A 13450-nucleotide genomic window follows, 5' to 3' on the forward strand; every position below is an offset into this window, starting at 1 on the left:
TGTTGTCCAGTTGTAGTTGCACTGTCTGCCCAGTGACCATGGGTTGGAATGCCTTGAGGGCTAGGAACACTGCCATCAGCTCTAAATAGTTGATGTGCTGCTGAGTTTGCAGTAGTGTCCAAGTCCCCTGGATGCAGTGCCCCATACAGTGCGCCCCCCATCCTGTTAAGGACGCGTCCGTAGTCACCTGGCACATTGGAACTTGCACCGCGAACCCCACACCTCGAACTAGGTTGTGCTCCTCCCTCCACCAGTGCAGACTCTTTAACACCACTGGTGAAATGGTCAAGCGCATGTTCTGACTATCCACATTGGGGTGAAAATTGCTGAGAAACCACAGCTGTAGTGTGCGCATGTGTAAACGTGTATATTGCACCGTCGTTGTACATGACGCCATCAGTCCCAGCAGCCATTGAATCCGCACAGCAGGTTGCAGTGGGGTTTGCACAAATTGCTGGACGAGCAATTGTATCTGGCAAATGCGTTCCAATGGCAAAAAAGCTCTTTGCAAGCTCAAATCGAGTACTGCCCTGATGAAGCTCACCCGAGTCATTGGCTCGAGATGCGACTTCTTCCAATTGATGCTGATTCCAAGGTCCTCCAACAGGTCCACCTCCTGTTGAATTTGCCTCTTTAAGTGCTCCCTGTCGCGATTGATCAAAAGCCAATCGTCTAAATACGGATAAATCATTATCCCTGAGTCCTTAGGTAGGCCACCACAACTGCCATCACCTTCGTAAATACCTGGGGTGCTATTGACAGACCAAACGGGAGCACAGTGTATTGAAATATCTTACTTCCTACAGTAAACCTGAGGTACTTCCGGTAATTCTCTTGGATGCCGATATGGAAGTAGGCATCCTTTAAATCTAGTGTAGCCGCCCACATCCCGTGTACCAACAGGGGAAGGATAGACTGCAGGGTAATCATTCTGAATTTCCTGGTCACGATGTAACAGTTGAGATCCCTCAAGTCCATTATAGCTCGGATCCCGCCATCTCTCTTCGGGATCTGGAAGTAGCGGGAATAAAAGCCCGTCAGTCTGTTCGCCCACTGCACAGGTGTTATCGCTTGCTTCTCCAACAACAGCTTGACCTCCGTCTGAAGTATTTCTGTGGCTGGCGTGAATGTCAGCCCTGAAAACGGAGGCCTGATCTCGAACTCCAATGCATAGCTCGTCTGCACTATACGCAAGACCCACCGATCTGATGTTATATTGTGCCATGCTTGCGCACGGCTTGCCAGTTTGATGGTATTTCTGGCAACTACAGGACCGATGGTGAGGGCCCTGGGTAGCATGGTACGTGGAGATGGAATTAGACCAGCTGATCGGATGTAAGACTCCGCAAGGTTGTGCAGTGAACGAACAGTCCCATCAAAAGCCTTGTTTAGAGGCGTCCTTGTCCTGATGACGTGCTGCCTTTCCCTTAGGTTTCTGGTTATAGGCTCTATTACGTTGATAGGGACGGTATTGCTGCTTGTATTCTTTTCTCTCTTGAAATCTATTAGGCTTCTGCCGCGAATAAGAATAAGAACAACCCTTTGATGTGCCACTGCCTCCAACAGAGGATGCCATAAAGGTATGCGCTGTAAATTTCGACTTCTTTAAAGATTCCATAGATGTATCCGTATCCTCATGGAACAATCCTTTCCCATCAAACGACAGCGACTCAACCCTGTCCTTCATATCTGGTTGGAGTGTAGCAGAACGCAGCCACGCATGCCTGCTCATACTGACTGCTGTAACCATTGTGTGAGACTCAGTCTCCGCCAGATGCTTAAAGGCACTTAATTGCTGCCTAGTCACTGCTGTAGTTCTCTCATAAGTCTCATTGAACTTCCACTGGAAATCCTGTGGCGTCATAGATGTGGAGTCTTGCAACAAGGCGTCCCACAATAGGTGGTTGTATCTAGCCATGCAGGCTGCATAGTAGGCAATTCGTATTGCAAGACAGGACGTACTATAAACCTTTCTTCCCATGACATCTATTTTTCTTCCCTCTTTATCCACAGTTGTTGAATGACGGTGACCACCCTTGGATGAAGAGGCGCAGTCCACCACCAACGAGTTGGGCACCGGATGGCGCAGGAGGTAAGTATTGTCTTCTTCACTGATCCTGTACAAATTCTCCAATTGCTTCGACGTTGGAGCAGCAACACTTATACTCTCCCACGCTGCCTTAGCTGCCTTGCTGATTGCTGGAATCATCGTGAGTGCCACCGGATGAGAGGTTTTAGATTTTACCATCATGTTGTACACTGGACCGCCACATCTGCTTCCGGAGACTTAAGCTCCATTCCCAAAGCTTCAGCTATGTCCCTTATCAAAGCATGATAAGCCTTCAACTCCTCCGTTGGCGACCTAGAGAGTCTAGGCGGCACATCTGAGGGGGGGTCAGACCGACGACTGACATCGTCCGACTCCGAACTTGCTCCAGAGTCATCCTCACCGCTAGCATCAGCAGGGGAAGAAGACGGGGGAGACGGTGGAGGGGTCGACTTCCTCTTCCTTTTACCACCAGGTTTCTCTGCAACTTGCCTTGTCTGGACCAGCGCCGGCTGCACTGCTGGCAGTTGTGGCAAAGCAATTGGCTGCACATGTGCAATAGCATGGTGAACAGTTAGCGGTTGCGCCACAAGTGGCTCAGGCACTGACTGCGTGATCTGAATAACCTGTCCAGAACGTGGCTGAATGAGTGGCTCAGATTGCGGCTGAATGAACGGCTCTGGTCGTACCTCTGTGGGTTGATGTGGAAGAGCTGGTTCTGGCTGTGCAGGTAACAACACCTGCCCCTGCAGGGCCCTCCAACACAGAAAGTCAGCATACTCTGCAGGTAGGGTATGGCGGAACCCGCAGCTATGGGTAGGCTGTGTCACAGAAACCCCCTGGGGCTCCAGAGGGGAACTCACAGCCGGACGCTGCAATGTCGGAGCAGGTACATGCACACCCACGCCTTGGGCTCGATAAGGAGAGTAGGACGGAGTTTTAGGCAAACGTACTGGCTCCCCCTCATCCTGGTCTTCATCCAGACCTACGCTTAAGAAACCCTGGAACATAGCTCCTGATGGAGTGCTTGCAGTCGAATCCAGCAGCTTGCGCAGCATCCCATCCTGCCCCACCAGCCCCGGTGTCGAAGGGGATTGAAAGGGAGTGCGAGCTGGAGACAGCAACTGCGGGATCCTCCTTGCCATGTGCATCACCGCCGTCGACATCGACGGTCCACTGAAAATCTGTTCCGGTAGAGTCGGCATCGACGGCGGGGCTGCATATGCTTGTAGCTTCGCCGCTGCCAATACTGGCGTCAAGACCCTTCTCAACATCGATATAGAAAAGGGGGCCTGAATCCCCAACGCTGTCGATGTCGATGCCAACTCACAAGCCTGCCCGGTCGATGTTGAAGGTGGATCCCCCACCATCGACGCCGTAACCAATGTCGAGGTTGGAGCCAGGGTCGAGGTCATAACGGACTCATCCGAGTCACCTTCAAAAGCTTGAGCAGACACTGGGGATGGGGTATGATGCACTCTCAACTCATGTGCAGCGCCCTTAACCCTATCTTCCCCTCGACAGTCTCAATCCTTGTGTCTCTTTTTCTTCGACACCTCCTTAGGTCTCTTGAAAACAGCAGACTCTATAGTGCCCGGTAAAGCGGTTTTAGACTGCTGCTGTGCAGTTCCGCTAGTACCCGGTTCTGGGGAGCTCGATGTCGACTGAGCGCTTGACATCGATCGAGTGCCCGACATCAAAGGGGAGTCTGGGGAAGCGCCCGCCTGGGGTGTCAGCGGGCGGAGAGCCTCATCATACAGAGCCGCCCAGAGACGTAACGCCCTACTTTGCCTCGTTTGTTTTGAGAATGAACAGCAAACCTTACAAGTCGCCGTATTATGCTCTTCCCCCAGGCACATTAAACAAGCGTCGTGATGATCCATCGACGGTAGTTTGGCTCGGCATTTAATACACCGTTGGAAGTTTTTTTTCACCTCCATACTGCCAAATCAGTTGGTTGTAAGAATAAGCAATGTCCGAGTTCCGTTCCGTGTCACAACAAGAAGGCAAACGATCTTTCTCCAAGTTTGTCCGTTTATAATTAAACAATGCCAAGTTCCGTTCCAAGGTCAAGCCAATAAAACAAGTAATCTAGCAACCAAGTAGTCCGTTTAGAAGAATGCGTAAACCAGTTCAGTCCAAGTATCAAGCCAATAGTTTCCAAACTGAGGAGCAACAGCTATGAGGTCTGATCGCTTTGGCGGTCAAAGAGAAAAAACAGGTTGCTCACCTGTAACTGATGATCTGGTAGAGATCCGTTGATATCCATTAGAATGGGTTCTGTGCCTGCGCGGAAGCCTCTCGGTGTCGAGTTTATACAGCTCCTTTCAGGCGCCTGCGCCCCCGCCCCACGTGGCTATTTAAGGCAGGAGGAAGCGCAGGCCGCTCAGTTCCTTGGAGACCGCAAGGCAGTCATAGATATGGCCAGTAGTACTTTATAGACCTAATGGTGCACTGCAGAGGGGAGGCTCGGGAGGGTCTAATGGATATCAACGGATCTCTACCAGATCATCAGTTACAGGTGAGCAACCTGTTTATCTAGTACGGGATCCGTTGATATGCATTAGAATGGGTGTCTAGTTAGCTCCGGAAGGAGGAGGGAGCAGTGCATTATTGCAACACCCTTTTTAGAATGCCTCTCCCAAAGTTCGCCTCTGCAGCGGACCGTAGGTCAATAGCATAGTGCTTAACAAAAGGCTCCTCAGAGGACCAAGTAGCAGCCTTGCAGATCTCTGGAAAGGATACCCCAGACAGAAAAGCTGCAGAAGTGCCATACGCTCTAGTGGAATGTGCCTTGATAGTCTTTGGCGCTGGTACTCCCTGGATTGAGTAGGTAAGGCAAATAGCTTCCACCAGCCAATGTGAACGTTGTCTAGACAGAGCTTGGCCCTTAGAGGATCCTTTGTACGATATCAGTAAATTTTTGACTTCCGGAACGGTTTTGTTCTTGAGAGATAATAGAGAAGTGCTCTGCGGACGTCCAAAGAGTGGAGAGCCTTTTCCAAGGTAGTGGACGGAGCACTAAAAAGGTGGGTAGAACTAAGTCTTGATTGACATGGAAGTGTGAAACCACTTTGGGTGTGAACCTGATGTCTGGACACAGGAGAACTTTATCTGGATAAAACCGGGTGTAAGGTATGTCCATACGGAGAGCCGTCAGCTCACTCACCCTGCGGGCAGTGGTAATAGCCACCAAAAAGGCTGTTTTTAAGGAGACATGGCGAAGAGCTGTCGTACTCATGGGTTCGAATGGTGGCTCTGTTAGTGCAGAGAGGACCAGAGAGATGCTCCAAGGTTCAATTGGTTTGCCTATAGGAGGATAGAGATTCGTGAGCCCTCTCAGGAAACTCTTACAGGTTGGATGAGAAAACAGAGTCTTGCCATCCCACCCCGGGTGTCTAGACGTAAGGGCAGCTAGATGTACTCGTATAGACACATTAGAAAGGCCTGACACCTTAAGATCCGTTAAATAAAGCAGGACCTCCCGTATGGTAGCACGTTTGGGATGGAACCCATGTGTATGTGTATAGGATGTAAACCTCTTCCACTTGCTAGCATAGTTGCGCCTAGTGGACGGTTTACGTTCGTTCAGCCGGATTTTCTTTAGCAGTCGATCCGCCACGCTGTCAGCTGTAGTGTGAGAACTTCCGGGTGTAACACTCGACCGCCTTCTTGAATTAGCAGGTCCGGGTGGTTCGGAAGCCTCTGGTAAGTGTGTGAGGTCAATTTGAGTAAATGTGGAAACCACGGCTGGCGTGGCCACCACGGGGCAATCAAGATGCATCTCGCTGGAGTATGCAGGAGACGAGCTATTACTCTGCTCACGAGCAGCAAGAGGGGAACATATAAGAGTGTTGAAGTGACCAGTCTATTTGGAACGCATTCCCCACCGAATGCGGATCGTGTCCCGCTCTGGAGCAGACCCGTCTGCACTTTGCATTCTGTGTTGTGGCGAACAGGTCTATTTCCGGATGACCCCAAAGGTCGAAGATCCGTTGAAGGTAATGGTTGTTCAGTTCCCACTCGTGACGGTCCCTGGAGAACGAGCGGCTGAGGCCATCCGCCAATACACTGTCTGATCCCTTTATGTATATTGCTACCGGAGTTATGCTGTTCTTGATGCACCAGTGCCAAATCTGAATGCTGAGTGCACAGAGCGACCTGGAGACCGTTCCCCCCTGTCTGTTGAGGTAGGTTATGGCAGTGATGTTGTCCAACTGTAACTGGACCACCCTTCCGCGTAGCATGGGAAGGCTTTCGTGGCCTGAAAAACTGCCAACAGCTCCAGGAAGTTTATGTGTAGCAGACTTTTATTGCTGGTCCAAAGGCCCTGAGTTGTGGCGGCATTGCAGTGTCCACCCCAACCCCGAAGAGAGGCATCCGTCGTGACCCATACCAATGGAAGTTGGGCCTGGAACGGGACTCCCCTGAGCAGATTGGAGCATTGTGTCCACCAGGAAAGAGACCGCAGAATTGGAAGAGGAACTGTCAGAAACTTTTTGGGGTTGTCCCTGAGTAGATTGAAGGAGGACAGGAACCATAATTGCAGTTTCCTCATTTTCAGGCACGTATACCGCACGGTTGTCCGGCAAGAAGCCATCAGACCCAATAGACGTTGAACATGCCATGCTGTTTGTGACGGCGTAGTTTGAAACGCTTGAACTAGTGGAGCTATGGCCTGAAAGCGGTCCTCTGGTAAGAACGCCCTTCCCAGTGTAGCATCGAGTTGAGCTCCAATGTACAATATGGTCGTAACTGGAGTCAGTTTCGACTTCTTCCAGTTCATTTGTATGCCCAAGTCCTGGAGAAGTTGCAACATGTACTCTATCTGCGAAAGTAACTCTTCTTTTTTGTTGAGGACAGAAGCCAATCGTCCAGATACAGATACAGCTTCAGACCTCTTGTCCTCAGGTGGGCGACTACCACTGCCATACACTTGGTAAAGACACGGGGAGCTGTGCACAGGCCGAATGGAAGCACCTGATACTGGTATAACGAGGTTCCCACCGTGAAGCGCAGATACGTTTGGAAGGAGGGCCAGATTCCTATGTGAAAATAGGCATCCTTTAAGTCTAACGTCACAAGCCACCTTTCTTGATGGAGAAGAAGTAGGATGTCCTGTAACGTCATCATTCGATACCTTTTCACACGGATGAACTTGTTTAGATGTCTCAAGTCCATGATAGGTCAAATCCCGCCATCCTTCTTCGGAATCTGACAATAACGGGAGTAAAATCCTTCCCGTCAGTTTGCCCATCACACTGGTACTATTGCTTTTTTGAGCAGGAGTTCCCGAACTTCTTGAAGAAGGGCTGGTGTTGCTTTCGTGAAGTGCATGCCCCTGAACTTTGGTTGGATCTTGAACTCTATCGTGTAACCTGATTGAACAATCTTTAAAACCCACTGATCTGATGTTATGTTGCACCATGCATCTGCATGACTTGCCAACCTGATGGTGTTGGTGGCTAGTGGGTCCAGTTGCATGATGTTGTAGACCGGGCTCAAATTCTCCCTGGTGTTCTGGGAGTAGAAGTAATGGGAAGTACCATGTGGGAGTGATGGGCTGCTCTGCACTTCAAAGACGCTGTTTATTCCTGTCAGCCTGTTTGTTACGCTGGCCTAAGGAAAATTTCCCCTTTTGTTGGTTCGCCTGTCTAGTGAACGGGGTGGTAGGGTTTACGGAAGTCCTTCCGTTCTAGCTGTCTGTACGTAGACCGGGGCCGGTAAGAGGTACGCTGTCTGTTCCCATAGGATGTAGCAGGTGAGGCCGCTGAAGTGAAGTTCTTAGCGGTAAACTTAGATTTTTTCATCTTTTCCATGGTGGCATCAGTCTCTTCTGAGAATAGACCCTTCCCATCAAACGGCAGACCTTCTATTTTATCTTTCATGTCCTGTTGTAGGGTGGCTGATCTTAGCCAGGCATGACGACACAGGGTAATCGCCGTCGTGATGGAGCGGGATTCAGACTCCGCCAAGTGCTTTGCATTACTCAACTGCTGACAGGTAAGGTCACTCGCCTGTTGCAAAGTCTTTCGAAATCGAAGTTTCATCTCCTCCGGAGATAACGTATCTAAGACTTTCTCGAGTTCCTCCCTAATGCAATAACTGTACTTCGTCATACAAGCCGAGTAGTTAGCAACTTTTACTGATAAACAGGAAGTAGAATATAACTTCCTTCCCATAACATCCAGTTTTCTGCCTTCCATGCCTTCCTTGTCCGCAGGAATCGTATGACGTTGTCCAGACTTGGAGGAGGTAGCACAATTGATAACTAAAGAGTTCAGGACAGGGTGCTTAAACAGGTAGGTATTATCTTGTTCCTGAACCCGATATAAACCTTCAAGTCTTTTTGAAGTCGGCGTTGAAGTATGTGGGACTTGCCAAGCGCACTGTGCAGCATTGGAAATGATGGGCAACAAGGGAAGCGCTACGGGCTGCGCTGATTGTGACCTTTGCATAAAGTTATAGACTGGATCGTCTATAGTCTTAAGTTGTGAAGAAAGATCCAGACCCAACACACTGGCCATGCGTTTAACATGAGAATGATATGCTTTTAATTTCCGTTGGTGACACATGGGAAGGTGTCGCCAAATCTGGAGATGGGTCCAATTCTATAGTTTCCATGTCTGATTCGAAATCAGATGATCCATGATGACTTTCCTCTGAATCTGGGTCCGAAGTAGAATGGTGCGATGGAAGTTTGGGAGACGTCTCCCTCCGGCGGAGAGGTAATGGTAAAGGGTCAGTTTGTGCACTGGCGTTAGTGTAGTGTCTTGAGACTGTTTGAGTCTGCGCAGAAGCGCACTGAGTCCTCGTCTGGGTGCTCACAGTAGCAAAGAGGCTTTCATGAGGCAGTGGAGCCGCCTCTGTTGATAAGGCAGGAGCCTGTATTGAGGTTAAGCCGTTGCGCCAAGCACGGTTCTCCTGAAAGTCATATCCCGCACCAGGGGAAGTGGTCCCTGGTAAAGCAGTCTCTGCAGAAGGTGACACTTGGTGACTGAATCCACAAGTGTGCCAAGGTGCCGGAGTCGCGAGTCATACAGCAGTGAGTATACACGGGTCAGAGGTGGAAGCATCTTCTTCAGAATTCGGAAAACCCCTGAAAGTAGACGGCGTATTGTTAGAGGAGTCCAGCATCCTTAGCAGAGGATCTAGCTGCAGTGCGTCATCCTCTGCATCAGCTCCCTCCATAGTAAAAGTCAGAGGCTTGTCTCGATGTCAAGGCACCATGTGCCGCATGAGTGTCTACGGACTCCGTCGTATTGAGAGTGTCGGTATCGAGGCTGTCGACGTTGAGTGGGACGTCGGTCTCTGTGTCGACAAAGGTCTAGTTGGAACTCCTGATGTCGAAGGAGCTGCCGATATCGGAGGTTGCGTAGGTATCGAAGGAGCTGCCGATATCGGAGGCTGCATTGGTATCGAAGGTGTCGGTGCTGAGTCTCTGGGAGCCGGTGCTCTTGATGCTGAGACAAAGACCACGTCTTGTGCCGTACCCGGAGAGGGTGTCAACTCCGACTGAGTTCGAGGCCGTGTCTTTTTGGCGGGAACACCTGCGGCAGCCATTTTCTCTCCCGGCCTCTTCGAGGACTTAGGGGATATCACGGAGGGCTTCGAAGTTTTAGACTGGGGCGGACCCAGGTCCTTCGAGCCATGCGCCTGAGGAGATTTTGAGGAGGAAGGTGCAGTCAAAACATCATCATAAAAAGCTGCCCATAAACGGAGCTCGCAATTCCTCCTGATCTGCTTCGAAAAGGATTGACAGATTTTACAAGCAGAAGTTTTATGGGCTTCCCCTAGGCACAGTAAACACAAGCTATGGCGATCTTGTGAGGGCAGTTTAGCTTTGCACTCAGTGCAACGTTTAAAGTACCGTTTTCCCATAGGGGCATCCATGTTACTCACTATCCGAGGTCAGTAGCCAGAGAAACAGTCCGATCTTTCGTCAAGCCAGAGGGGATTAGAGAAGCCAAACACAGTTTCAGTCCAGGTCAAAACGATATAACTCAAGTAAGCCTCAAGAGTAGTCAAAACAGTCCGAGTCAAATATCCAGTGAATCCAAAAACAAAAGTAGCCAAGGAAACAAGCGCGAAGGAGCCGCAGAAACCAAGTGATTTCCATGGTGGTCGCAAAGGAACTGAGCGGCCTGCGCCTCCTCCCGCCTTAAATAGCCACGTGGTCATGTGGGGCGGGGGTGCAGGCACCTGAAAGGAGCTGTATAAACTCGAAACCGAGAGGCTTCCGCACAGGCGCAGAACACTTTCTAATGCATATCAACGGATCCCGTACCAGATCTGAAAGGAGGCGCCCCAACCGCCAATCTTAACGGACAAGACACAGCATGTACAGGCGGTGGGGGCGTCGAGAGGAGCTAATTAATCATCCCACGAGGTCCCTGCGCAGGCGCAGAACCCATTTCTTATGGATACAATGAACCTCATCCAGATCCATCATTTTGGTGTACACTGCTCTTGAATTGGAGGATCTACATCAGAGCCAAACTGCCAGTGAATATGGAAGCTTTACCAGACCATACTTAAGAAATGAAGCCTCCATATTCACAGGTGGTTTGGCTCTCATGTAGTTCCATGTTCAAGGGCAGTCTACACCACAATAATAGTTTGTTGGCACTGGGTGGGGATGGTTTCTGGGATTTCCTTGCTGCACTTCTTTGGAGCTTTCTGGAAGCATGTACCTGTGCATTGTGAGAAAGCGAATGCTGGGCTGGAGTACATATGCCTTTTCCAGCACCATTTTGATAAATGAACTTGCTATTCTATGTGCACACCTAGAAGGAAGTAAACTCTATGGCTCTGTGGCTCCATGCACCCACATTTTGCCTTGGTCTTTCAGTTGGACATTGGTCTGGGAAGGGATAAATCCAAGCAAGCATTTAGAAAGCACAGCTTCGCCAGTCACTTCCCCTGATGCATCATTGATCAAGGCAAAGTGTGCATGCATGGAGCCTTATTTCTAAAGCAATCATATACCAGACTGTACAAATTCTTTACTGCTTATATAGCAATAGCAATAGCAATAGCACTTACATTTATATACCGCTCTATAGCCGGAGCTCTCTAAGCGGTTTACAATGATTTAGCATATTGCCCCCAACATTCTGGGTACTCATTTTACCGACCTCGGAAGGATGGAAGGCTGAGTCAACCTTGAGCCCCTGGTCAGGATCGAACTTGTAACCTTCTGGTTACAGGGCGGCAGTTTTACCACTGCGCCACCAGGGACCCATATATGGCATGGAAGCTAAGCTGGGCACCTTAACTCACAATTTACATTCTTTTTAGGGCACAAGTGAAAATGTAAAGCATCTTAACTGTCATCTTAATCTGAAGGTTTTTGGATTACTGAATCATTTATTTTGGAGATGTAAATTCTTTGCTGTTTTACTGCTGGTACATATACTGTTATATATCTTCTATAGTTTATATTTTCTACTGTTATAACATATCCAGAATTACATTACTACCATGTTATATATTACATCTGGTCAAAGACCATAATAAAGCATTTACTTATGTATTTATTATATATAAATAAGATAGCCATGGCTCCTCCTTTTGGAAGAGCTCCTCCATTGCTACCTCTGACTGTGGAGTTGCAAGTATGTTTTTCTTTAGTGCCTCTTCATTATCCTTGTAAGATTAGATATATGTTATAGCTTCCCATTGTACACTTTGGGTTGTTCCTGGGTATACTGTTGATGTTTACCACTTCTGTGTTAATTGCTTGCTACCACAGTTAAGAACAAAAGAACAGCCCTGCTGGATCAAGCTCAAGACCTATCTAGACCAGCACCCTGCTTCCCACAGGGCCCACCAGATGCCTCTGAGAAGCCCACAGGCAAGAGGTGAGGGCATGCCCTCTCTCCTCCTGTTACTCCCCTGCAACTGGCATTTAGAGGCATCTTGCCTCTGAAGCTGAAGATGGCCTATAGCCATCGGATCAGTAGCCACTGACAGACTTGCCCTCCATTAATTTGTCTAAACTGATTTTAAAGCCATCCAAGCTAGTGGCCATTACGATATCCCATGGCAGATAATTCCATAGATTAATTATGTGTGAAAGCATGAAATGCTGTGTGAAAAGTATTTCCTTTTGTCAGTTCTAAATGTCCTGGCAGTCAGTTTCATAGGATGACCCCTGGTTCTGGTGTTGTGAGAGAGGAAGAAAAAGGACAGGTATGGGACATTCTCATTCATCTAAGAGTGGAAACACACACACCTAGCCTTCTCCATCATTTGCTTGTCATAGATAGGATCTAGGTGAGAAATGTATACTGATGTGTATCCATCATAGACAAAACTAGCAAAGCACATAGGAACATAGGAACTGCCATATACTGAGTCAGACCATTGGTCTATCTAGCTCATTATTGTCTTCACAGACTGGCAGCGGCTTCTCCAAGGTTGCAGGGAGGAATCTCTCTCAGCCCTATCTTGGAGAAGCCAGGGAGGGAACTTGAAACCTTCTGCTCTTCCCAGAGTCGCTTCATACCCTGAGGGGAATATCTTGCAGTGCTCACACATTAAGTCTCCCATTTATATGCAAGCAGGGCAGACCCTGCTTAGCGATGGGGACAAGTCATGCTTGATACCACAAGACCTTAAGAATTAGTAATATTTTGCTTAAGGCTTCCCAGTGAGCTTCACAACTGAGTGGAAATTCGAATTCATGCTTTCCAGATCAACCCTACATCTTATCCACTGTGCCATACTTGGCTCTCAGAGATCAACAATGGAGCCTAATTTCAACATATGCATGCAAAATAAATTTCTTAATAATACAAGGTAAATTGAAATATCCAGATTGAATCTTCTACATCTAACTCTGGTGATTACTCTAAGAGCCCCATCCTCAAGAGGTGTAAATCCCAATGTTGATCATTGTGAGAGCACTAGGACAGGCTTGGGCCCAGTGCAGGTACCAATACATCATTCATGCCCATCAGTTGATACTCTTCTCATCCGTCCTGCAGTTACTATGTCAGCATACAAACTCACGGGACTGAACTTTAATGCTGTCACTCCAGCATGGCATAAAAAGTGGTAAAAGCAGCGCTTGTATAGCAAAGGTAACTATATACTTACTCAAAGCAAATTCTCTTTAAGTTAGTGCTGTAAAAGTACCATGCCTTATTACATAACTCTGTAGTCATCTAAAATATAATTGCACAAATAAAATTACATCAAAATGAGGAACACATGCATAGCAATACATAAAGTCTGTGCGCAGTATGCTATATAATTTATTGTCAAATTTAATCGTACTCTTGTTGAGGTGCATTAGCAGGTTTAACATAACATCTAACTCCTGATGGGTTGTTTTCCTCCTTAGAATTATAATCAATCCTATTTCCTTTACCAATTATTAGTGTGAATGGAATCAAA

General features: G+C 48.3%; 1 protein-coding gene across 7 annotated transcripts in view; it reads right to left on the reverse strand.

The window, feature by feature from the left end:
* The window catches only part of FBXL13 (F-box and leucine rich repeat protein 13), a 176894-nt gene that overhangs the window by 138764 nt on the left and 24680 nt on the right, over positions 1–13450 (reverse strand). For 6 of the 7 annotated variants that reach the window (XM_053258482.1, XM_053258478.1, XM_053258477.1 and 3 more), the window contains exon 4: positions 13151–13218. In XM_053258482.1, coding sequence (XP_053114457.1) covers positions 13151–13218 — 68 coding nt within the window. Of the gene's footprint in view, positions 1–13150; positions 13225–13450 lie in introns of those variants that run through there. The other variant, XM_053258483.1, reaches the window with a different exon arrangement.

Source organism: Hemicordylus capensis, chromosome 5 (assembly GCF_027244095.1).
Source record: "Hemicordylus capensis ecotype Gifberg chromosome 5, rHemCap1.1.pri, whole genome shotgun sequence".
Classification (NCBI taxonomy): Eukaryota; Metazoa; Chordata; class Lepidosauria; order Squamata; family Cordylidae; genus Hemicordylus; species Hemicordylus capensis.